The sequence below is a fragment of the Chiloscyllium punctatum genome, chromosome 35, assembly GCF_047496795.1.
Source record: "Chiloscyllium punctatum isolate Juve2018m chromosome 35, sChiPun1.3, whole genome shotgun sequence".
In the NCBI taxonomy this organism is placed as follows: Eukaryota; Metazoa; Chordata; class Chondrichthyes; order Orectolobiformes; family Hemiscylliidae; genus Chiloscyllium; species Chiloscyllium punctatum.
The window spans coordinates 6,497,127-6,521,899 of record NC_092773.1 but is presented as its reverse complement, the minus strand read 5'-3'; the positions used below and the strand labels follow the sequence as shown (position 1 = coordinate 6,521,899).

At 46.6% G+C, this 24,773-nt stretch overlaps 1 protein-coding gene across 4 annotated transcripts; it reads left to right on the top strand.

Moving 5' to 3' along the window:
* The first annotated feature begins 637 nt into the window (after positions 1 to 637).
* fgf17 (fibroblast growth factor 17) lies at positions 638 to 24,773 on the top strand. 4 transcript variants are annotated; one of them, XM_072554360.1, is made up of 5 exons: positions 638 to 898; positions 1,028 to 1,064; positions 19,820 to 19,964; positions 22,309 to 22,415; positions 24,404 to 24,773. In XM_072554360.1, the coding sequence occupies exons 1-5, from the start codon at positions 867 to 869 to the stop codon at positions 24,695 to 24,697; spliced, it is 615 nt and encodes a 204-aa protein (XP_072410461.1). In that variant the 5' UTR covers positions 638 to 866; the 3' UTR covers positions 24,698 to 24,773. The 4 variants fall into 4 exon arrangements, with proteins under 4 accessions (XP_072410461.1, XP_072410459.1, XP_072410462.1 ...); XM_072554358.1 differs by having other exon boundaries at positions 19,787 to 19,964; XM_072554361.1 differs by having other exon boundaries at positions 638 to 905.

Genomic DNA, 24,773 nt, shown 5'->3' with positions numbered 1-24,773 from the left:
GCAATGTGGGTGAACCCAGGAGAGAGTACACTTCAATTTCACTCCATTTCCTCAAGAACCTGCCAGACCATTCAGTGATTCAAAAGGAAATTGCCAGGGCTACTGTTTGAAAGAGGAGATCTCTATAACACTGGGTCATGACCACAAGATAACTGTATCACAGGACATACCTGCCTGCCTGGGCATTTGGCAAATATCTACGGGGGGGGGGGTTGTCTCAATGGATAGTATGTGGGTAACTCCCCGACCCGCTGCAGAGACTAGTGTCTGAGAGGCTGATCATGCAACGAGAGAGAGGGGGAAAGACTATTTCCTGAATGCCCACCATCCTTCCCCACACCCTCTCCCCTTTTGCAGTCTGTCTCCAGCTCCTCTGACCAGCCTGGGAGACAGAAGCACCTTCTCTCATCAGTGTGGCCTCTCTCCAAGGAGGATGGACAGTCTGCAGTGATGAGCATTCTCCTAAAGCCCCGGGGACTGGCTGTGGCTGACATTCCCAAGATGATGCTGGGGTGGGGGGGGGAGTGGGTCTGTGCCAGTCCGGGAGCTGTTCTCGAACCCACGGAGATTGAGGCCAGTGTTCGCATTTGGTGGCGAGCTCAGTGCCAGGATAGTTGCAGTTTCACTGTTTGGAACTTGCCCCCTTTGGCTGTGTGGCTGGAGGAAATAAAAAAAAGCGTGGATATTGCCAGGGTCCCTTCCCCTGTTCTGACTGGCTTGGAGGCTACATTAAAGGCTCCTTCAGCCTGTCTCCCCGCCCCCTCGGAGCTGCTGAGGTTATTGTCCGCCGACAGGACACACCAGCAAAGGCAGGCTACCAAAAGTTGTGTCTTCAGGAGTCAGGAGTCGAGGGGAGACTTCCAGCGATGCATCCCTCAGCGTCTCACTGCGTTTGCCTGTATGAGGTTTTCATTTCAACTTCCATTTGGGATTCTGCGGTCATTCCTAGCAATCCTTTCTGATATTCAGCTGTGTGAAAGTGTGCTGAGATTTTGAATGTTTAATCTGTACCTTCTTTCTGTGACAGATTGCTGCAGTTTCTCGTGCTGACACTCCGAGCCCAGGTTAGTAATTGGTATGCTCTTTCCAGTGCATCATAATCTGAAAGACTGAAATGTGCAGCCAGTTCATATTTGCGACTTCGAGAGAAGCAGGGTCTTTTCTGATGTTCAACTTGCATTGTTTCCGAATGTGCTATCTCGTGAACTTTGAAGCTCATTTTCAACTTTTAGAAAGCAAATTTGAAGTGTTTAAAGAACTGCTTGCCTTTTCTGGGCGGGAGGTAGTTTGATTTGCCCTGACATGAAAATTTGGGATCCCTCCTAGTGACTGAAGTACCTGTTGTACACTGGATAACACAGGGACAGAGCTGGACAGCCAGCCAGCAGAGACAGACTGAGCATTGGAAACTCAAGTGGTCTCACTGAAACCATGTGCTAAATCTGTTCAGCCTTTACTTTTCCTAACCAATGCTCAGACAAAGACTATATCTCTCCGATATGCATTCCAGTTTGGGAAAATGATGTGCTGGGAGCAATTAGGTTTTGTTAGACTCCTGTGAATTGATGTAGTTTTGAATGGGGTGGATGGTAATGGGCAGGAGATCGAGTGTGTGATCCAGAACGGCAGTAGATCAATATGAACCAGTGTCTCCGAGTTAATCTCCAACCTCTGAACAGATTCATAGGCTCAATGCAATTGATTCTATTGAAAGGAGATTGTTTTAAAGGTGGCATTTGCAAGTGGACAGAACAAGCCCTCACCCAGGTGATAATTCAGTGCAGAATTTTGTACATTGACTGTGTTATCTGTGTTTATTTGAAAAATCCACAACGTGAGTCAAGGATCAGTGGTTTGAATTCAGATGCGCTTGGAATAAGGGAGGAAATTAGATAGGTCCTTCAGTTAAAAAAATCTCCCACTGTAATCCAATTAATCTAATCTAATCATGTTCAAATGAGATCATAAAATGTGAGGAAAGAGAGAGAATGGGGTCTCTCAATGAAACCCACAGTATTTGATTTGTAAAAAATATCAGCTATGAAAACCCCCAACGAAGTTTAACAGGAAGTTCCTGCATTACCTCAGCTTCATGAACAGAGCTTTCTCATCATTTGGTATTATAGAAAAGTTTTTTACTTCATCAAAGTTCATTTTAAATTGACTAATTCCGTGACAAAGTACAAAACACATGGATCTCTATTGTGGCCTTGACCTCCTCAGTGGAGCTGCCAATATATCCTCACAGGTAACCATGGAATCCAATTCCTGTCCAAATCTCCCCCTCCAAAAGCGAATGAGAATCTCAGATTTGGTGATATTCACTGAGGGGTAACTGTTGGCCCAGGACACCAGGGAGCCTTTTCCTTAACACACTCCCGAGAGAGCAGATGGTGCATTTCTTAACCATTTCCCAACAATACAGCACTCCCCTCACTGCTGGCAAAGAGGTGTCAGCATTCATCAGCTTCTCAGTGCAATCCACAACTTTCTGACTGAAGTGGTGACAAATGTTACCCACTGAGTCCTGGCTGGTCCCTCAGTGAGACATTTGGGATGTGTTTCTGAGGGAATATGTCCTTCAGCAGCTTGGAGTCTATCATTGCTCATTATTCCTGTTGGTCTCTGGCCCTACTGCTGCAACCCATTAATACTCTTCCATCTTCACTTTCTCTCAACCCACTTCCCTTCCCAAATGCTGCAATTCTTTCCCATCATTTCTCCTCATTCAGCACTCTGCTCAAGCATTTTTACTCTTTCTCTTTGTCCCTCCTGTCACACTAACCACACCCCCCCAAGCTCACTATTGCCAGTCACCTCCCCCCCCCCACCCCCCCCCCCCCCCCATCCCCCGCCCCTAACTGCCAACCACTTGTTCTCCTCCTTAACCTTCTGTCTTTCTCTTACATTTCCTCTCCCATGTGTTGGTGCCTTTTCTAGACCTGGAACTGCCTGTTTGTCTGTCTCGCTCTGAATCCTGGTCTTAGTATGTGCATGTCACTCATTGAAACATGTCTTTCTCTTCCTCATTCTCTGTCTCTCTTCATTACTGTTCAATCTCTCTCTTTCTCTGTCTTTCTCTGTCTCTGATAACAGCCTCTTTGAGTGTGTCTCTCTCCCGAAATGAATGTCTCTCTCTGTATCTCTGATACTAGTCTCTCAATTTTATGTTTGACTCCAGTCTCTCTCTGCTTTGCCAGTCCCTGTGTGTCTCTTTCTAATCCCAGTCTCGCTCTCCACAAGGCTAGTCTGTGTGTGTGTGTGTCTCCTTTAGATTAATGGCTTGCACGCCAAAAGTTACCACAGGTGTGATAATATCCTGTCATTTTTAATCTCTTTTACATACACGCACTTACAAATAGAAATTCCCCTGACACATGAAAATAAATGTCTGGTGTACTGTAGCTTATTCCACACTGTCTCCCAAGGTACATGACACACCTCTTCTGCTGGAATGCCATCCAATCAATAAATGGCAATCTGAGAAATGGACAACTTTTAACAAATCGGTATTAACCTATGGACAATAGGAATGCCAGGTATTGGGAAAATCAGGGGGAACTTCTTGCAAAGCACTCTGAATGAGAACACACAGTTTGCATCTTCTCAATGTTTTCAAACTTGCTGAACTTGTCTGAAACTGTTTTGACTTGAACCAAATTTAATTCAGCCACTACCCCCATGATTATTGAACTTTCCTGGTGTGGCAATATCTGGGATTTCAAATTCTAATCTTTATTTTCAATGCTGACCCTATCTCTGTAACCTCCTCCAGCCTACAACCCACTAATATCTCTGAGTTCCACCAATTCTGGTCTCCTGTCAGTCGTTCACAATCTGCACAGAATTCCATCCTTAAAGTTTTTCTCCATGTCTATGATGCTTGTTAAAAATCAGATCTTGAGCCAAACATTCAGTTACCTGCTGTAATAACTCTCTGTGTGTCTTAGTTAAATTTGATATGGTGATGTGTGAAACACCACTGGCCAACTTCCTACTTGAAGGCTTTTATCAACCCAAGTTGTGGATAAAAAGGATGAGCCTTGAGAGTCTGAACTGGAAAGAGTAAATGCAGAGGAAGCCGCTTAGTAAATGGGGGGAGAAAGGACAGGTGAATATTTCCTGCAGCTCAGCACATTTACCTGTGACATGTGTGGAGCAGTTTGCTTTTGTGTGTAGGACAGATTCCACACAATGAATGACAGAGACCCCATCAGAAAGGAAAAAGCAGGAAACTGAAGGGAAGCTGGAAATGTATGTGTGTGTGTGGGTGTGTGGGTGTCTGTGTGTGTGTCTGTGTGTCTGTGTGTGGGTGTGTGTCTGTGTGTGTGGGTGTGTGTGTGTCTGTGTGTGTGGGTGTGTGTGTGTCTGTGTGTGTGTGTGTGTGGGGGGGTGTGTGTCTGTGTGTGTGTGTGTGTGTGTCTGTGTGTGTGTGGGTGTGTGTGTGTCTGTGTGGATGTGTGTCTGTGTGGGTGTGTCTGTGTGTGTGTGTGGGTGTGTGTGTCTGTGTGTGGGCGTCTGTGTGTGGGCGTCTGTGTGTGTGTATGTGTGTCTGTGTATGTCTGTGTAACTGTGTGTGTGTGTGTCTGTGTGTGTCTGTGTGTCTGTGTGTGTGTGTGTGTCTGTGTGTGTGTGTGTGTCTGTGTGTGTGGGTGTGTGTGTGTGTGTCTGTGTGACTGTGTGTGTGGGTGTGTGTGTGTTGTAAGTGCATTCAGATGGAACCTCTTGATGATTTCCCAAGCTCCCATGACCACAGCAGTTTGACTCTCTATTGTTTGAGAACAGTGGAGAGGATTCTATGCTTAGGATGTTTAAACATGAGTTTGATCACCAAGATCTTGTCCCAGGCTGTCTCCAGAGTGGGTTTGCCCCTCTAAAGGGCATCAGTAAACCCAGTGGGTTTGTCTGATCACCTGGCATTGGTTCATTCACCTCTCCAAATTCCTGACACACACAATCAGGCATTGCGAGGTGTGAACTGGTGAAGTTTGGATTTGCTGAGCTGAGATCGTGCTTGAACAGTTGAAGAAATTGACTTCAGTTAGCTCTTGTTTCAAAGCAGGAGCTAGGTAGGAATCTTTCTATCGGCTATTTAGCTGTAAAAGGCAGGCATCAGCAATTCACAGTGGCAGGGACTGACTAGGAGCAGGAACTACAGCTGCAGCAGTGAATGCTTTGTGTGAGGCTCTGATGAACTGAAACCGCAGCCCAACATCATGCAAAACTGAGAATGAAGTCCTTCTGCTATTTCGGTCAGTCTGCCTTTCCCTCCTGCAATTCTGTCATGCCAGGTGGAGTGACTGATTGTGGGATCCTGCTGCTGTCTTTGCTACATTATAACTGTGACAATTCTGCCATTTGTGGTAAAGCACTTTTGGACGTCTTGAAGGTGCTGTTGAAATGCAAATTGTTTCTAAGTGCCTTTGATGGTTGCTGCTAATTGAAAACCAGAATGTGTATTTGTTTAGATGGTGAGTGTTGATGCATCATTGGGGGGTGCTGTTTGAGAAGGTGTTACTAAGCTCAGCGCTGGAGGCAAAATCAATGACCATCCAACTGGATCCTGCAGATGTGTCCCAGTCATGGGAGCTCATCTACTGTCAGTGTAGTGTCTACACTCTGTGGGTGGGTACTCTCCCAGGGAACTCTCCCTACTTCCACAGCCAGTATTCCTTGTGAAAATTTGATTATTGGCACATTCTCAGAAACAGAAATCTGACTGAAATGATCCCAAATTCCATCCAACAGAATTGTGTTAGTTTGATTGAAAAGGCAGTCTCCATGTATCCAGCTGTTTGTCTCTGTTTATTCATGGCCATGAAATTATTGACTGGTTTAACTGTACAATCAGTTCTCACTATCTGGTAAAAACAATGACTGCAGATGCTATACTTGCACATCCACTAATATCATTTATTGTATCCGTTGCTCCCGATGCGGTCTCCTGTACACTGGGGAGACTGGGCGCCTCCTAGCAGAGCACTTTAGGGAACATCTCCGGGACACCCGCACCAATCAACCACACCGCCCCGTGGCCCAACATTTCAACTCCCCCTCCCACTCTGCCGAGGACATGGAGCTCCTGGGCCTCCTTCACCGCCGCTCCCTCACCACCAGACGCCTGGAGGAAGAACGCCTCATCTTCCGCCTCAGAACACTTCAACCCCAGGGCATCAATGTGGACTTCAACAGTTTCCTCATTTCCCCTTCCCCCACCTCATCCTAGTTTCAAACTTCCAGCTCAGTAACTGTCCCCATGACTTGTCTGGACTTGTCCGACCTGCCTATCTCCTTTTCCACCTATCCACTCCACCCTCTCCTCCTTGACCTATCACCTTCATCCCCTCCCCCACTCACCCATTGTACTCTATGCTACTTTCTCCCCACTCCCACCCTCCTCTAGCTTATCTCTCCACGCTTCAGGCTCACTGCCTTTATTCCTGATGAAGGGCTTTTGCCCGAAACGTCGATTTCGAAGCTCCTTGGATGCTGCCTGAACTGCTGTGCTCTTCCAGCACCAGTTCTCACTATCTGCCTGCCCACTGATCTCTCAGTTTCTCACATCTATCTCAAACTATTGATCCCTTAATAACCATTCAACTGCCTTCATTTGGAAAACTCTCTGCCCAACTTTATTGATCAATTCATCAAACTGCATCAATCTAAATCTGTCCATTTGTGGTTCTGTGTCCATTCTAACTTTGTATACTGTTTCTCCATGTTGAACAGTTTTCCTAATTCAGCAACTGTTTCCGAACAAATATCTCTACTGAATGATGTATATTTCTGAATTTACTAAATGCCTGCCTATTAATCTGAATTTATCTGCCTCTTCAAATCTATGTGTTAACTACTGTCATGCATGCATTGCTTTATCTCCATCTCCCCCAAAAATCCATTCTTCTGCTGACCTTTTATTGCTCAGCTATTTGGACGTCAATCTCGTTATCTCCTTTGTTCTGTCAGTACAACTTGTGAAGTTGATGGGTTCTAACTGTATCCCGATAGGAATAACTATCCTGATTACAAGTTCATTGAGATGCACTGCTGTGTCTGTCACCAGTCCCTGCTTGTTAGCATATTGCTGGAAATCTTGTGCAGGGTTTAAAAGGGACTGTCCCACCTGAAACATGTCCCCTGAGATCCCCAGGCTCTCTGCCTCTCTGGCACCCAGCTCCATCACCTGCACCAGCCAGCCACACCGAGCTGGCCAGTTTTATAATGCCGTCTGCTGTCTCCAGGGAAGAAGGATGTAAAAATAATGACATTCTTCTAAAGCAAGGCTGGAATAACCTGCCCAGGAAAAACCACAAAGCTCTCTCCCTCTCTCAGTTTCTGGGCTGTTTCAGGAGCTGGTCTCTCAGTGCTGAGGTGGCTGGACTGAGCTGCTGTGCTGGGTAATGCACTGGTCTTTGCATTGTCAGGTCGCCGAACTTTCAATGAAAGACCAACCGTCCATCTATAAAGTCCTCCTCACAACCTGGAGGAAGTCCCATTACCAGCCAGTGACTGTTTGCAAAGGTCTGCACACTCCAGCAACTGTGCAAGCACAACGTGAGAAATGATCCGATAATCTATTTGAGGTGTTGGTTCTGCAATAAACCTTGTTCAGGCCGTGGGGTGAATCTCCTCACTCTTCAGAGGACAGTTCGGAGATCCTATCCAGTCACCCGAGAAAGTGTTTAACACGGAGAGCTCATAATCTTAGTGAACAGGCTCCCAGGTAAAATTCAGTGTCTGGCTGGGAGTGTCAGTGTTCAGTCTCGGGCAGAGGGTTGCCTCCAGTCAGGTATTTTCTTGCTTATGTTTGTACCTGCCTTTCGTTAATTCAATTTCTAGTTCTCACTACGATTGAGAACTCATCAGGAATGCATGAGTGAGTGCCTAGACAAACAGGCTGGTCAGAAACAGCATTTCCTTTCAGATGCATGCCACCAAGCTTCATTGTGACAGCTAACAGAAGCTATGAAACTAATCCTGTCAGTCCTGCTCTGTTACATCAACATGGGGAAGCATGAGACATTGTCTCGAACCTACCTGCAAACAGAATTGAATCTGACCCTGCCTGTGATAGGTGTAATTTCAGCCCAGCGAGATCCTCAGAACAAACAAACTCAATGTCTATCCATCCATCCGTCTGTTGATTGATTTATAGACCTATCTCTCTGATCTAAGTCTTTCTCAATTTCCGCATGTCTTCATCTCTGTCACTGACTCACCCCAGCTTTCCATACGGAGACAAAGTTCAAACTCACACAACACCACATCGACAGACGGTCTCACAGTCTCCATCAGATTTCAGGTTATTCGAAGTACATTGTGACAATGAAATCCAAGCTGTGGTTTGTTTCTCTAATTAGGAAGCAATCATGAGTTTTACCATGCCCAAGCTGCCATTGAATTGTGCCTGAATACACAAAGACCTGTTCTGGAATTGAAGACATTATGTGTTTATTGGGTGACCAGCCCAGTGTCTTCAGATCCCAGTCTAATCAGAAAGGGTGTGAGACACCACTGTGCTCTGCACTATTTGCCTGGGGTATGCTTCATTTTCTTTCATTCCTTTCTCACAGAAGGGAGTCATTGCTGTTCTGAATCTACAGCCATATTTGATTCCCATTTATTTTACATTCAGAGTACGCTGTTACTTTTAACATACTCAACGTTTTACTCAATGGACAGCAGAACACCGGGGAGCTCAGAGGAACAGAAGATTCCTCGGGTGACTGTCCACAGATCCCTGAGTGCGGTGGGCCAGGCTAACAGTACTAAACATGCTCACCATTATCAGTTGTGGTATAGATTCTCAGAGCAGGGAGGTCATGTTGGAGCTGGACAGGACCTGGGTGAGGCCACAGCTGGGGTACTGTGTGCAGTTCTGGTCCCCACACTATAGGAAGGAAGTGATTGCCCCGGAAGGGGTGCAGAGGAGATTCACCAGGATGTTGCCAGGATTGGAGCAGTTTCGCTACGAAGAGAGGCAGGATAAGATTGAGTTGTTTTCTTTAGAGCAGAGAAGTTTTGACAGAGACCTGAGTAAGGTTTATACGATGATGAGGGGCATCGACAGGTCGATGGAATGTAGCTGTTCCCCTTCGTCGAAGGGTCAGTAACAAGGGGCCATCGTTTTAAGGAGGAGAGCAGGAGGTTTGGAGGGCAATGAAGACACACTTTCTCCCCCCAGAAAGCGTTGCCTGTGGGGGGGGGGTTGTTGAAATGGGAAGCCTCAGAGCCTTCAAAAGGTACTTTGATGAGTGTGAGAACATTCAGGGCTATGGGCCCAGTGCAGGAAATTGGGACTCAGATTGGTTGTGGGACATTTTTGGTGGTATGGAAATGACACCAAGTCCAAAGATGTGCAGGTTAGGTGAATTGGTCATGCTAAATTGCCCATAATGTCAGGCGCATTAGTCAGAGGGAAATGGGTCTGGGTGGGTTACTTTTCAGAGGGTCAGTGTGGACTGGTTGGGCCAAAGGGCCTGTTTCACACTGTAGGGAATCTAATCTAAAAAAAACACTTTCCTAACATCACAACACTTTGCATTTTTAAAGTGCCTTTAATCTAGATAGATTTCCCAGGAGCGCTTGTTTGAATGTGTTTTCTTGGGTGGTTTCTGACCCCTCCCTCGTTGCCCTTGAGAAAGTGATGGTGAGCTGTCATTTTGAACCACTGCAGTCTGGGGCGGTGAAGACACAGAGTCATGGGATTTTTGTCCCAGTGTAATATACATCCAACTGGGGAAGGTGTGTGTGTGTGTGTGAGTGAGGTGTGTGTGTGACAGACTGTGTGTGTGTGTGTGTGTGTGTGTGTGTGTGTGTGTGTGTGGTATGTGTGAGTGAGTGTGAGGTGTGAGTGTGTGTGACACTGTGTGTGTGAGTGACAGACTCTGTGTGTGTGTGTGGTATGTGTGAGTGAGTGTGAGGTGTGAGTGTGTGTGACACTGTGTGTGAGTGACAGACTCTGTGTGTGTGCGTGTGTGTGTGAGTGAGTGTGAGGTGTGTGTGTGACAGACTCTGTGTGTGTGTGTGAGTGTGTGTGAGGTGTGTGTGTGAGTGAGTGTGAGGTGCGTGTGTGTGTGACAGACTCTGTGTGTGTGTGTGTGTGTGTGAGGTGTGTGTGAGTGAGTGTGAGGTGTGTGTGTGTGACAGACTGTGTGTGTGAGTGACAGACTGTGTGTGTGTGAGAGAGAGGTGTGTGTGTGAGTGAGTGTGAGGTGCGTGTGTGTGTGTGTGACAGACTGTGTGTGTGTGTGAGGTGTGTGTGAGTGAGTGTGAGGTATGTGTGTGTGTGTGACAGACTGTGTGTGTGAGTGACAGACTCTGTGTGTGTCTGAGGTGTGTGTGTGTGACAGACTGTATGTGTGAGTGACAGACTCTGTGTGTCTGTGAGGTGTGTGTGTGTGAGGTGTGTGTGTGAGTAACAGACTCTGTGTGTCTGTGTGTGAGTATGTGTGGAGGTTGGGGTGGGGGTTGCTTGGAAGGGAACTGAAAGTTGGATATCTTCCCATGCCGTTATTCTGTCAGCTGACAGAGGTTGCACACTTATAAAACTATCCAGTTTCTTGATCAATGTTCTCTCCTCAGGAGTAATGTGAATGGCCTGATAATCAAAAGCAGGTAATATAAACTTCACCAGCCCTCAGAGTCCCTGTGTGCCTTCTCCCATGGGTAAGATAGTTGGGTGCAGTGTGATTAGAAATTGCAGATCACTACACCACCTTGGTCTCAATCTTGGGGCTGTGCAATGAGGCAGGGACTATAAGACCATCACACGCTGTGTAATCTGGGGTGATTACCCAAGCAGGAAGTTGCTGGTAGCATTCCCCAGTGTGTGCCAAGACAGTTTCTTCCAGGTGGTTTTGAAAATAAAGAATGTTGGTAAAATTAATGGGAGTCAGCTCAGGACAGGGCAGGCAGGCACAAGTAAACTTCAAAGTTGGAAACTAAAATGGGTTACAAGGTTTGGGAATGATCAGTTAAAACGCTGAAGGATCAGTCAAGATGCCTGGGTAGCAGGCATTGTGGAAGCAAGCCATTCAGCCCATTGAGTGTGCACCAACCCTCCGAAGAGCATCCCACCCTATTACCCTGCATTTCCCATGGCTACACCAGCTCACCTGCACATCCCTGGATACTATGGCCAGTCCAGCTAGCCTGAGCACCCAGAGGAAACCCACGCAGACATGGGGATGTTTAAAATGCTGAACAGGACATTGGGTGCCAGTGCTGTCATGCAGGAAAAGTGGCACAGCAAGATCTCACAAACAGTATAATGTTAACTGGCTGGGTTAGTTATTCAAGTGATGTTCATTGAGGTGTCATCCTGTACACCAAGGCTTCATTAAGTAATGTCCTGGGATCCTCTCAGTCCACGGGCAGAGTTATCAGTTGAATTTAAGACAGCAATTGGCACTCCAGCGCTCTCTGAATGTACTGCAGGTTCTGCATTGGGACTGAGTTTGTGACTCACTTCAGAGGCAGATGTGCCCCTGACTGATCCACACACTGAGAAAATCTCAGAGCGATGGACTTCGACTGACCAAGTGATTAATGACAATGGGATTCCTCTGTTGACAATTTTTAGATTGTCAATTTTGACAACGACACAAACTTTTTAAAATGTTAAACTGGTGAGCAAAGTGATCAGGTTATGCATCTGTTGATTGAATTATTTGACACTTGGTTTTGTTTTTTTGTTTGTGCTACTTCTCCTGTTGAATGCTCCACACCGGGTCACCCATGAGGGATATAATGGAGCGTTAAAGGGACAGGGACGGCAAACATTGACACAGCTCCACTTTAGCTGCAGCGAACTTTCTGTGGGAGCAGAGGAATGCTCAGGATTATGTGACAAGAACTGGAGAGATGGGAATCCACTCCTTAGAGCAGAAACGATTGGGAGTAGATTTATTGGAGTAGTTCAGAATAATGGTGAGCCTGGATAGAGTGAATAAGAAGAAACTGTCTGTGTAGCTTAAGGACAGTTCAGGAAATCCAGAGCTTCTGAAAGACATGGCAGAAAACAAGCTCTCCATTTGAAAATCACTGAGGCAATTCCATTTGTTGTGTTTCAAACAGCTGACACTGCTGTATTCTAGAATAATCATACCTCCCAATATTTCAGGGCACTGGCTGCTCTGTGATATAATGAGGTAATGCTTGGAAACACCCCACTGAAAATGCTAGCCCTCTGTCCCTCCTGGCTGATTGTTTGAAAGATTTCAGGGTTTGGTTCAAACATTCACACGGGAGATGCAGAGAACTGTCAAGAAGGCATTTGCATTTTTGCGGCACTTTTCATGACCCCAGATCATCCGAAGGGTTGGTCCTGTCACCGAACATGGTCCTCTGTTTTAGTGCAGGAAATAGCCAATTTGCTCACAGCAAGGTCTTCATGAACAAAAATGTACTCATGACCAGATCATCTGTTTTTGTGATATTGGTTGGGGGAGTTAATATTGGCCAGGTGTCCAGACTAAACCCTATGTCTCTTTGAAAGAATGCCATGGGATCTTTTATTTCTACCTGAGAGGGTCGATGGACACTTGACTTTGACAGCTTTGACTTTGCTGTCAAGGTGCAACACCATCCTGACGTTGGAGCTCTGTTCTTTAAATGGGGCTTGGACCCACAAACCTCAAGCATGGAGTGAGATGAGAGTGTTCCCCCAACCAAGCCTGGCCTAAATTGGACTTGCTTCTTGCAGAGTTGGCATCATTTGGCAGTCACCAGAAAGGAAAGATATAAAAGGGACCTAAGGGGAAACGTTTTCACACAGAGGGTGGTGTGTGTATGGAATGAACTGCCAGAGGATGTGGTGGAGGCTGGTACAATTGCAGCATTTAAGAGGCATTTGGATGGGTATATGAATAGGAAGGGTTTGGAGGGATATGGGCTGGGTGCTGGCAGGTGGGACTAGATTGGGTTGGGATATCTGGTCGGCATGGACAGGTTGGACCGAAGGGTCTGTTTCCGTGTTGTCCATCTCTTTGACTCTCTGACTCTGTGCTGGACAAGGCAGCTGTAACAACCAGTGTCAGGAGGGAATCAATGAGCTCCTCATTGTAATTCTTGTTGTAAGGAGTGTGTGGGACTGGGGTACACGGTTCAGGTGGGATGCACTCTGTCCCTGCTGGGAACCACATAACCAAGTTTCCACTGTGTTGCTGAGTTTACCACAACACCACCACACAGAGAGGAGAGACGCATTCCCGATGGTGGCAGGGCTTCGCTACTGAGAACCAGGAATTAAAAACAAAGGCTGATGCTTTTAAAGGGTTAAACAGCCCCTGGCAGAGCTCGCTCACAGACAGGTCCCCCATTTCCACAAGCACTACCCCCCCCCCCCCCCCATACCCACCCTGAGTAACCTCAATGCTAACCTGTGTTGTAAATTCATCATGAGAAGCTTTTTTTAGTGCTGATATAAATAGTTTCAGTATCCGACACCAAGTTAACACTTATCTCTGGGCAAAAGGTTAAAATTAGCGCGAACGGCTGTGCATTTCACAAAAGCGAGATCCCTGCTCAAAAGCTGTGGAATTCTTCAACCCAGTTGCTAGTTTTAGGTCAGTGTTGATAGGGACGTTTACAGGAATTGATCTGAGCTTTTAAGACACCAGTCCTTCTGATGCTGATTTCCTGTATCTCTCTCTCTCGTTGTTTCATTTGTCCTTTTGTTTGGAAACAGGTTGAGAAGAACAAATTAAAGCAACTTTGCTCTCAGTCCCTTGCTTGGGTAGGATTGTCATTACCACTCACTCTCCTGTCTGTGAGATTAGATGCTGAATGTAGCCCGGGTCTAAGATAGGATCGAACAACATTCTTCACACAGTCCACCACACAGGAAAGGGTGATGGCCACTTTGCAGATGAGACTGGGGACGAATAGGACTTGATACCTCTGGGTGAACACATCATTTCAAATTGACCCTGTTCAATCCAAAGGACCCATTTCATTTCATTTCCACTGCGTTTACCATCAAAAAATAGATGCGCTCAGAGAGCGATTGCAACCTTCAATAACTCTCTGAGTGATGTGGCTGAGTAATTTTCTGTTTAACCCAAAGGTTTTGAAATCTTAAATAGGTGGTTGGGAGAAGAGGGGTGAAGTGGGGTAAGTGGGGCTAAGTGTGATTAGGACAGTGTCCTTGCCTGGGTGTGGATCATTCTCACCTTAGGCTCTGGATTGTACCTCACCCAGGCAAAGCCACCAGGTTGTAATTGAGGTGATCATACCCAAAGTCCCTCTGCTGGGAAATGAGACAGTACTCTGCTCTGAAGGCACAGCTAGTGGGAGGTGCCATGGACAATAGGAATATTCCGAGATTCATCAAAAGAAGGAGCCAGGAGGATGTCGCAAATTCTCTTCATTAATATGGCCATAGCGCTCCCACCACCCTGACACCCCACGTGCAAATCCAGCCTCTGGGTGTTTGGTACTGGGTAAGGTCTACATGAGAAAACTTCCCTGTTTACCATGGAAATCTGCATAAGCAGAATCAGAGAATCACACAGGACAGAAAAGGCCCTTCGGCCCATTGAGTCAGTGCTGCTAAGACTATCCGAAGCCTGCACTCAAACCACATGGTCCGTAGCCTGGAATGTTATGACATTCCAAGTACTCGTCCACTTATTTTACAAGGTTGAGAGAGTCAGGACTAACAAGGTGAGGGGACACCAGCAGTTCCAGTTCTGTTCCAAGTCCTGAGTCAGCCATTCATGATCACGAGGCCTTTACTGAGCAGCATGGAGCATTACCTCGGTCACATGGGCAAGAACAGCCATTGGCATGTGTTTGTTATACCTGGGCAGTGAATGGACCGGGCTGGCCACAACAGTCAGCTCAAGTTGGAAAGATATCTGTCAGTCACTGGGAATTTGGCAGCAGCCAGCCCTGAGGACGAGGAGGTGTTCCTGGTCAGGTAGGCACTGAGGATCAGAGGCACTGTGAGAAGGGTGTCTCCTCTGATTCATATTTATCCCCAACTACCATCATGAATATCAATTCTCCAGACATGATGGCACTGTGGGATCTTGCTGTGCGTGCCTTGGCTCTTGCATTTCCTGCATTACGACAGCATCGAGACCACAGAAGATGACCCTGCTGGCTGGAGGAAGCGATGGTAACGGCTGTGACAGAAATACTGGTTTGTTCTTTTCCTTCTGCCTGGTAACTCCCTGGCAGTGCTGCGGCTGTCTCGACCACAGGACTGAGCATGTTCAGGGAAGCAGTGCAACACCCCTTTCTCAAGGGCAATTAGAGTTGGGTAATAAATACTGGTGTGGAGAGCAACTCTCACCCTCCAGGAAAGAAGGAATTGAAAACGTGACAAATATATCAGGGACACAAATATGCAGCAGGAGCTGCACTTCAGTGTGTGTTTGTGAGTGTGACCAATCACTTTTGAGGTAGGGTGACCATGGTAACACATTCCCTCTGGGCAAAAGCACACTTGCAATTGTCACGATTACAACCAGACTTCAGTGCAACCTTTCCCACACTCAATACCTCTCTCAACACTAACAATGTCAAATGCAATGTCAGTCTGTCACGCTGTCATCACACCCTCCAGCCAGTGGTGGCACTGCAGCACTTCAGCCTGTGTTCCAACTGACTTGACCCCCTCCCCCCTCCTCAATGGTTGCATCCTTCTTCAGTCCAAGCATGCTTCACTTGGACTCAGTGACTGAATAAAAACCAGGAGCGGTATCTGATTGAAAGACGAATTTCTCAATGACGCGGTGCTGTCCAAGTCTGGTTCACCTTCACTTTGTGCTGTCCATCCTCCTCTCCATGGAGACCTTCCTGGCAGCTAGCTCCGACATTTCACCTCCCACAGTCAGAGGTAGTTGCTCCGAAATATCCTTCGAGCTTTCAGAACCAGGACGAGGAAGGAACAGGTTTGAAAGGACCCCAATTCCAGCAAATTGCCTCTCAGGACTGTTCAAGGCTCATTGAATCCCTTCAGCCCATTGAGTGTACACCAACCTATCTCCACTGACTGCACCCTCCAGCACTTGGACAGCAGTCCTGTAGCTGGAGTAGATTAAACCAAGTCCTATCCAGCTCCAACATCATCTCCCTGCTCTTCCCTGTCTGTGCCATGTCTGATGAAGGCAAGTGTGCTGCCTTCCTTCTGAACTCCCCTGTTAACATGTCCCACCGCTTCCAGGGGTCAGTGGGCAAGCACCACTCCGGAGGAACAAGGGACACCTTATCCCTAAAAAAACCTTTCCAATTCCAGTCCACCTTGGTTGTTCAGTGTGGGAAGAAAGAGCTTGAGAAAAACAGGAATGATTGTCCGTGGCTTGTGTGAGCCAGACTGTGGGATGGTCGCCGTGAGTGTGAACGTTCTCTCAGCCACCAGGGGACTCCAGTTTCACCCTCATTCCTCCTCCCGGTGAATATGCCGAGTGGAATCTGGGAATATTTATGTTGACAGCAGCCGAGATGGAGGCTCGGTTCAGTTCAGGTGATGGAAAAAGTCCTCATTGGAGGAGGAACGTTTCTGTCCCCCTAAAAATAGCAAAGGTTGTGAATGAATAGCATGACCAAAGAAACTTCCTGTTGGTGTCCTGCTGACCCCCAGGGGAAAAGTCTTCAGAGGGACCCTCTTGTGCTGATCTCAGCTAATTTTAGACATACCCTGCTTTCAGTGTCCTGCTGGCATGTTCAAAGATAGGCATGGTTGACATACAGAGAGACAGACAGACAGGGAGACACAACTTGCATTTATATAGCACCTTCTCATGGAGCCGGACACCTCAAAGGGCTTGACAATCGCTGAAACCTTGCTGTTGTGTTTGAGGGATGCAAGGGGGAGATGGTGTTGGACTGGTAATGTCACTGTGCTGTTCGCAGTCCACCCCAGGTTCTGAGAGAGGATCACTGGACCCCAAAGGTCCACTCTGTTTTCTCTTTGCTCGCCCTACTGGGCTTCTCCACCAATTGCTGTTTTGACTTCAGAACCCCAAGTTTATGTGGGTTCAAATCATACCATTGCATTTCAATTCAATGAAAACCCAGTCTGGAATTATTTACTGGCCTTACATTCTTTAGCAAAAGAAATCTGTGACTCTGAGTTAGAGAAACATTTGACTCTTACCTCTCATGTTGGGAATGGGTAAGAAATATCACTTTAACCAGCACCCATATCCCATGGAAAACGACACACACACACAAAGGAAAAGTCTTTGTTGTCAAGCAATTATGCAGAAGGTACAAGCTAGAAAAGGGTCTGTTAGTCAGTGTTGACCCCAGTGCTGTTTGTGAGATCTTGCTGTTCAGGACATAGCTATTCAATTTTCCCCACTGGTAACTTCACTGGTTTGGGCACCTGCACAGGTACATTGAATATAACTGCCTCACAAGGATACACGATACAGACAGGTAGCCCTGTGTAAAGCAAATAGTTCTGATCCAAGGTTTACGACATTGACACATGTCAAAGACAATAGGGCATGCGGTTCAGGTGAGAGGGGGAAGGTTAAAGGAGGTGTTTCCACAGAGAGTAATAGAAATGTGGGACATGCTGCCACAAGTCAATGGGGGTGGGGACAGGTACAATAGGGGCATTTAAGGGGCTTTTCCGTGAGCACATGGATATGCAAGGAATGGAGGGTTATGGACCAAGGACAGGCAGATTAGTAACATTTGGCATCATGTTCAAAGAACATAGAACATTACAGCACAGTACAGGCCCTTCAACCCTTGACCTTGGAGTGCAGGTTCATAGCTCTTTGAAAGTGGAGTCACTGGTAGATAGGATATTGAAGAAACCATTTGGTATGCTTTCCTTCATTGGTCAGAGTATTGAGTACAGGAGTTGGGAGGTCATGTTGCAGCTGTACAGGACATTGGTTAGGCCACTGTTGGAATATTGCATGCAATTCTGGTCTCCTTCCTATCGGAAAGATGTTGCGAAACTTGAAAGGGTTCAGAAAAGATTTATAAGGATGTTGCCAGGGTTGGAGGATTTGAGCTATTGGGAGAGGCTGAACAGGCTGGTGCTGTTTTCCCTGGAGCGTCGGAGGCTGAGGGGTGACAAAATAATGAGGGGCATGGATAGGGGAAATAGACAAGGTCTTTCCCAGGGGTGGGGGAGTCCAGAACTTGAGGGTGAGAGGGGAATGATTTAAAAGGGACCTAAGGGGCAATGTTTTCACACAGAGGGTGGTACGTGTATGGAATGAGCTGCCAGAGGAAGTGGTGGAGGCTGGTACAATGACAACATTTAAGAGGCATTTGGATGGGTATATGAATAGGAAGGGTTTGGAGGGATATGGGCTGGGTGCTGACAGTTGGGACTAGATTGGGTTGGGATATCTAGTCGGCATGGACAGGTTGGATCTACATCTCTGAACATCTCTGTGACTCTGTGACTGACAGGTCTGTTTCCGTGCTGTATGATTCCATGACTTTGTGTTTCCAGAATTGGCTTTGTTAAGGAGGCCAGCAGGTCTGAGGCTGTACTGCTGCCATCTCCTCCAGAGTGAAGGGTTTTAGTCCCTGCATTGCACAAGTGCCTGACTGAGTGAAACACTTTGTGAGTCCTTGAGGATGAGAAAACCATGACTTAAATAGAAAATATTTCTTTCTGCCAACTTTTAAAAGCCTCCTTGAGGATTTCAGTTGCCTCTTTGACCTCAGTGACCTCCTTTGTATTGTCCTTTGGGATGACCACCAGGATGTGTTCATGCAAGTTTGTGTTTAGCTTCAGCCTTGTCTCTTCTCCTGATTGCACCTAAAGTTGTGAGAACATCACATGGGATCTTGGGGTTGCTGTTCCTCCCTCAGTGTTTCCTTGGATTCTCCAGGAATTAAAGACAGATCTCCATGATCAGAACCCAAGCGGGGGTGATTGGCACATTAGAAACTGTTTTAAGTTTGATGATTTCTGAAGGGAGAGATTTGCTGTTGCTGATTTTCAAATTGCACTCAACCAGGTCAGAGAAAGAAATCCCAAAAGAGTGTACGATGAAATATTTTGAGAACACATCATTTTCTCATCAATACTTAACTTCAGTGCCACCAGGCAACGTTCTGTTTTCATGTGGGCGCTTTTGCTTGTTTCTCTGACAAATATTAATCATCGTGGAGAGAATATACCAGGAACCTTGCTGTAAAAGGAGGGTTTGAGTTGTAAGGTGAGGCTGGATAGACTGGGACTCTTTTCCCTGGAGTGCAAGAGGCTGAGGGGTGATTTTATAGAGGTTTATAACATTGTGAGGCACACAGATAGGGTAAATGGCAGGTATCTTTTCCCTGTGGTGGGGGTGTTGAGATGAAGGAGTACATTTGTAGGTTGAGAGGAGAGAGATTTGAAAAAGACATAAGGGGCAACATTTTTACACAGCGGATACTTCACGTGTTCAGTGAACTCCCTGAGGAAGTGGTAGATTTGGGTACGGTTACAATACTTAAATGATGTTTGGATAAGTACATGAACAAGAAAGGTATTTACGCAGGCAGATGGGAGTAGTTTAGTTTGGAACATGGTCGATATGGACTGGCTGGACCAAAGGGTCTGTTTCTGTGCTGGATGATTGCAGAGGAGTGATAGAATAATGGACAGATAGACCTGGCTGGATTTATCATATCGTGGGACTCTGGAGAAGGCACTCTCCCTTCCAGGGGTGTGTCCAACACGAGTTGGCGACCCCTGTGCCCAGCACAGAGAGATGGAGAGTCGAGTTGGAGGAGGGGTGAACTGACACACATCAGATCACTGGGCTCCGGCACAGTAAAAGCAAATTGATTTTATTTCTCCCTTTGTAAACAAAAGGGGGAGAATCAATCGTCCCCTAATTTTAATCAGCACGTGAGGGACCACGCCAGGACCAGTGACCAACTCAGTCGACGTCATATCCGTGTCTACCAGCTCTACAGCCGGACCAGTGGGAAGCACGTCCAGATCCTGGGCAAGAGAATCAACGCTACGGCGGAAGACGGGAGTAAATACGGTAAGGAATTTGACTTGCACTTGACTCTTTCACTATTGGCTATACCCTACTCTGAATGGAGCTGATTGGGTAATGGGCCCATCAATCAGATGTGACCGCTCAGAGTGATTGGGTTTTGGATTTTGTCCCCTCCTCCGCTCACTGCCAGTACAAACTCTGCTGGGAAGGAACCAGTTCACCGTTTGCTGTCGATCGTAGACTTTGTTTACTCTCAGTAAAAAGTCTCTTTGCTCCGAAATGGGCACTGCCCGTGGGAAGCCTGCAAATGGTTTCATACTCACTGACACTGTCGTTTCCTGGCCCCCTCCATTTTGCTGAATCCGTACCCTGACACGGCTAATCGCAAACAAACTGAACCACTGCACAAACTCAACAGCTCTGCCAATCTCTGGGGAGAGAAAGCAGAGCTGACGTTTCGGGTCCAGTGACTCTTGCTCAGTTTTGGATTCAGATTTCCCAGCATCCTCCATTCTTGTGAATCACACCTTGACTAAAATTCCTGCCCAGATGCAGTCTCTGCTTTCTCCCCCAACATTTCAACTCTCTATACGTCAAACAGCAGATGTACAGGGATGGAATCGAACCAAAGGGTCTGGCAAGGTTATGCACAGAATAATAAATAGTTAGGAGTGAGTTAGAGGCTGCAATCTAATTGAGGGGTTTAATGGGAGGTTTTCATGTCCAGGTCAACAGATACCCAGGAAGGAATCATTGACTGGAATCTGATTGAGGAGTTCAGGTTGAGTTGATATACACAATAATAGACATCCAGAACTTGGAAATTACTGAATAGTCTGGAGGAGTTTGTGTTGAAAAACTGAGGAATGAGTTCACATTTTGAATCTAATTGGGGGATTCAGGAAGTATATTGTTAGAGTGATAGAGTCATAGAGATGTACAGCACGGAAACAGACCCTTTGGTCCAACCCGTCCATGCCGACCAGATATCCCAACCCAATCTAGTCCCACCTACCAGCACCCGGCCCATATCCCTCCAAACCCTTCCTATTCATATCCCCATCCAGATGCCTTTTAAGTGTTGTCATTGTACCAGCCTCCACCACTTCCTCTGGCAGCTCATTCCATACACGTACCACCCTCTGTGTGAAAACGTTGTCCCTTAGGTCCCTTCTATATCTTTCCCCTTGCACCCTAAACCTATGCCCTCTCATTCTGGACTCTCCCACCCCAGGGAAAAGACCTTGTCTGTTTCCCCTATCCATGCCCCTCATGATTTTATAAACCTCAGAATAAGAGATCCCCAGAAGTGAGTCACATACTGGTGCTTAATTGAAGTGTTTTATACAGTGAGTTACAGATACTCTGGACTGAGTTATAGGCTGGAATTGAATTAGGTGCTTTGAATGGTTTCTATAATAGAATAACAGATAACCAGACCAAAGGCAGAGAATGCTCGAGAAACCCAACAGGTCTGGCAGCATCAGTGGGGAGAGAAAGAGAGTGAATGTGGAGATGATCTGACGTTGCTCCGAACATTCTCTGTGTTTCTCCCTCCCCAGCTGGGGAGTCTGCCCAGCTTTCTCGGGTGTTTGGTACAGATTTCCAACACCTTCACTCTTTGACCTTGAATAGACAGCCAGGAGTGAGGTGACTGCTGGTGTTAGCCGCTTGCTCTGGGCTGTTTACAAACAGAATGAGACGGTTTTAATTCAGGTTAACAGGAAGGTCACTCTCTGAGTTGCCAATTCCCACGTGGAGCTTTACCAGCAGCTCAGGAGTGGGCTGGGAGTGGCCTCCATTTATTTCAGGAAATCAGGAAAATTGGTGTGTGAACATTGTACAAAACTCAAAGGGAATGGGATGAAACCCGGCTGATTCCAGACATTGACAGGGTTGCATTTGGTGCAGATGGTGGTGTGGTAGAAATGTCACTGTAATAGTATTTCAGAGATCTTGGCTCAGGCTGTGAGGTGATGGGTTCGAGTCCCAGCACATCAGATGGTGGGATTGAAATTCAATCAATCTGTCATTGAAATAGTGAGTGTGAAACCACCATTGATTGACGTGAAAACCCATCTGGGCTTGGCCCTTAGGGGAGGCGAGAAATCTGCCATCCTTACCCAGTCTGACCTTCATTTGACTGCAAGTCAACAGCCAAGTGGTTGATTCTGAACTGCCCTCTGGCAAGGCACTTGATTCAAGGACAGTCAACGATTGAGAAGAGGTGTTGTGCTTGTCAGTGACATTTGTAACATCACTTCAGAATTAAGAAGATACTCTCGCTTCCCAATGAGACCCTGATTGTGCTCCATCTCTGCCCATCCCTCAGCAGATCTGAATCCACCTCCTTTATTTTAATGGATTATTGTTTTTTTTGTTTCAGCGAAACTGCTGGTGGAAACGGACACGTTTGACAGTCGCGTGAGAATCCGGGGAGCAGAGACTGGACACTACATCTGTATGAACAGAAAGGGGAAACTGGTGGGAAAAGTAAGTGGCTGGCTGAAGGTGGGTGGAGTTGGCTGTATGTGAGGGTCAAGGAAGTGGACACAAACACCCTCAGAATGAATCCTAACATAAGGCACAGGAGCAGAAATGAGGCCAATCAGCCCATCTATCCTGCTCTGCCGTTCAATTGTGGCGGATAAGTTTCTCAACCCCATTCTCCCACTTTCTCCCCGTAACCCTTCGCACTCAAGAACCTATCTATCTCAGTCTTAAATATACTCAATGACCGGGCCTCCACAGCCTTCAGTGGCAGTGAGTTCCATAGATTCACATCCAGAAGCACTTTAACATTTGGAATAAACTCTGAGCCATTCCAACTCCTTTCTCCTGACTGTAACAACTCTGCACAATCGTGGAAGACCTCACCCTTCTGGTCCAAGGTGCCTGTAAGTTCTCCTCAAGTCCTGGTACACTTTCAGTGTTTTGACACAGATTTGGATTTCTAAAATGAGGAAACTTAGATATGTCGTTATCATCCCGAATATACTGCGATCAGGTGGTGGAAACCAATGGAGCTGTTATCTCCCAAACCAAACTGGACAGCTACTTGAAGAATGACAGGGCTATGAGCAGAAACTAGTTTGAAAATCTCCTTCAAAGAACCAGAACAAATAGGATGGGCTAAATGGCCTCATTCTGTGTTGCGGAATCTGTTCCTTCTCATATTGACAGCCATTAAAGGTCTTGCCTTTCCACAGCACCTCTCAAGATCAAATCATGTCCCAGATCATTTTGCAGCCAGTGAAACATGTCTAAAATTTAGCCACCGTTGTCATGGTAACAAATGCAACAGCCAGTTTCCAGCCAGCTAGCTCCTGTAAACAGCGAGGTGATAGTGGTAGAGCTAAAGCCTGCCCCAGGATGATGGTACAGTCCTTTTCGGAGATAGTGGCCAAGTCATCACTGCCAACCCTTCACCTGAAGTGAGTATCTTCCTTTGTCTGACCAGATACCCCAATGTTAAAGGTGAGCTCACTTCACTATCGAACAAGAGTTCACTGCCATTGATTTCCTGGGCCTTTTCAGTCCCTTTGGAGAGGCTTCCCGTCAAAACCAGGAAAGGTTTACTTCACAGAGATCAGGGAAACGGTGACAACAGGGATTCACTTCCCAACGTCGCTTTCGCAAATTGTACATGGGCTGATTTCTCTGACTGGGATTGCAGACATTCCTGGAGTTTGGGAGGTCTCCAGCCAATGGCCAGTATTTCAGGATGCTGGGTGCCATTGTTACTGCTATAGAGAGGGATGTGGGAGGAGGGTTAGGAACAGTGCAAACCTCACATGTAGAGTTTTCCGTTCATGTTTGAACGCTTCTAGAGATGTTGGTGGAGCTGCCTTGTTGGTTAAGCTTAGAGTTTCAGATGGCAGTCATTGATTCAAGTGAAGCTCCTGATGGTCTTCTGTCCTTCCCACCAACTCTGTTCCCTCACCCGTAGGACGCTTCCCCTTTGCAGTCACTGCCTGAGGTTGAATTGATTTTTGATCAGTTATCTTTCAGTATTATTACTCAGCTGAGCTTCTATCCCCATCTCCTCTATCCTAATGAGTAAGATCTAATTCAGGTTTGTAATGGACCAACAGCATTCTAGCCTCTCAGTTTCCATGGCTCCACCATTGGCAACCAAACTCCTGTTGTCAGCTATTCTACCTTGACCAAAGTTTGAATTGCCCTGTTCCGGTATCTTCTTGGATTTCTTTGTCCCACCTTGGGACCGCCACATTAATAGTGCTGTATAAATGCAAGTTTACTGTGGGATCTTGCTATACCACAAATGGTCTTGCCATTTCTTCTGCGAAACGAGTGACTGGTCTTCAACAGGTTGGCGGTGCTAGGCAGTGGAATCTCCTCACTGCGGGCGGGGGAAAGGGGGAATGATACAAAATTCAGGGCACGATATCAAAACTCTGCTGGGTTCGACTGAAGGGAGAGTGTGGCCTTAACCATCTAATGTTTTGCCTTTGATCCAGCTGGTTGGAAAAGGGAAGGACTGCATCTTCACGGAAATACTGCTGGAAAATAACTACACGGCACTGAGGAACACCAAGTACGATGGGTGGTACATGGCCTTTACCCGGAAAGGCCAGCCCAGGAAGGCGACAAAGACCAGACAGAATCAGAGAGAAGTCCACTTCATGAAGAGACTCTTCAAAGGGGAGCCGCTGTTTCCAAACCAGGACCGGCAAAGGCACTTTGAGTTTATAAATTACCCCATCACCAAAAGGACTCAGAGAACACGCCTGCCCAAGAGGCATCGGACCTAGACAAGCAATGACTTTCAATATTTTTTAAATAAGATGTTCTATTTTTTTATACTTGGTTTTTAACGGTTAGACAGCG

Excerpts from the sequence above, each read along its gene's own strand:
- fgf17 (XM_072554358.1), top strand. The coding sequence starts at position 867 with ATGCATCCCTCAGCGTCTCACTGCGTTTGCCT. Across the intron at positions 899-1,027 it reads GCGTCTCACTGCGTTTGCCT|ATTGCTGCAGTTTCTCGTGC; the intron begins GTATGAGGTTTT and ends TTTCTGTGACAG. Across the intron at positions 19,965-22,308 it reads GGAAGACGGGAGTAAATACG|CGAAACTGCTGGTGGAAACG; the intron begins GTAAGGAATTTG and ends TTTTTGTTTCAG.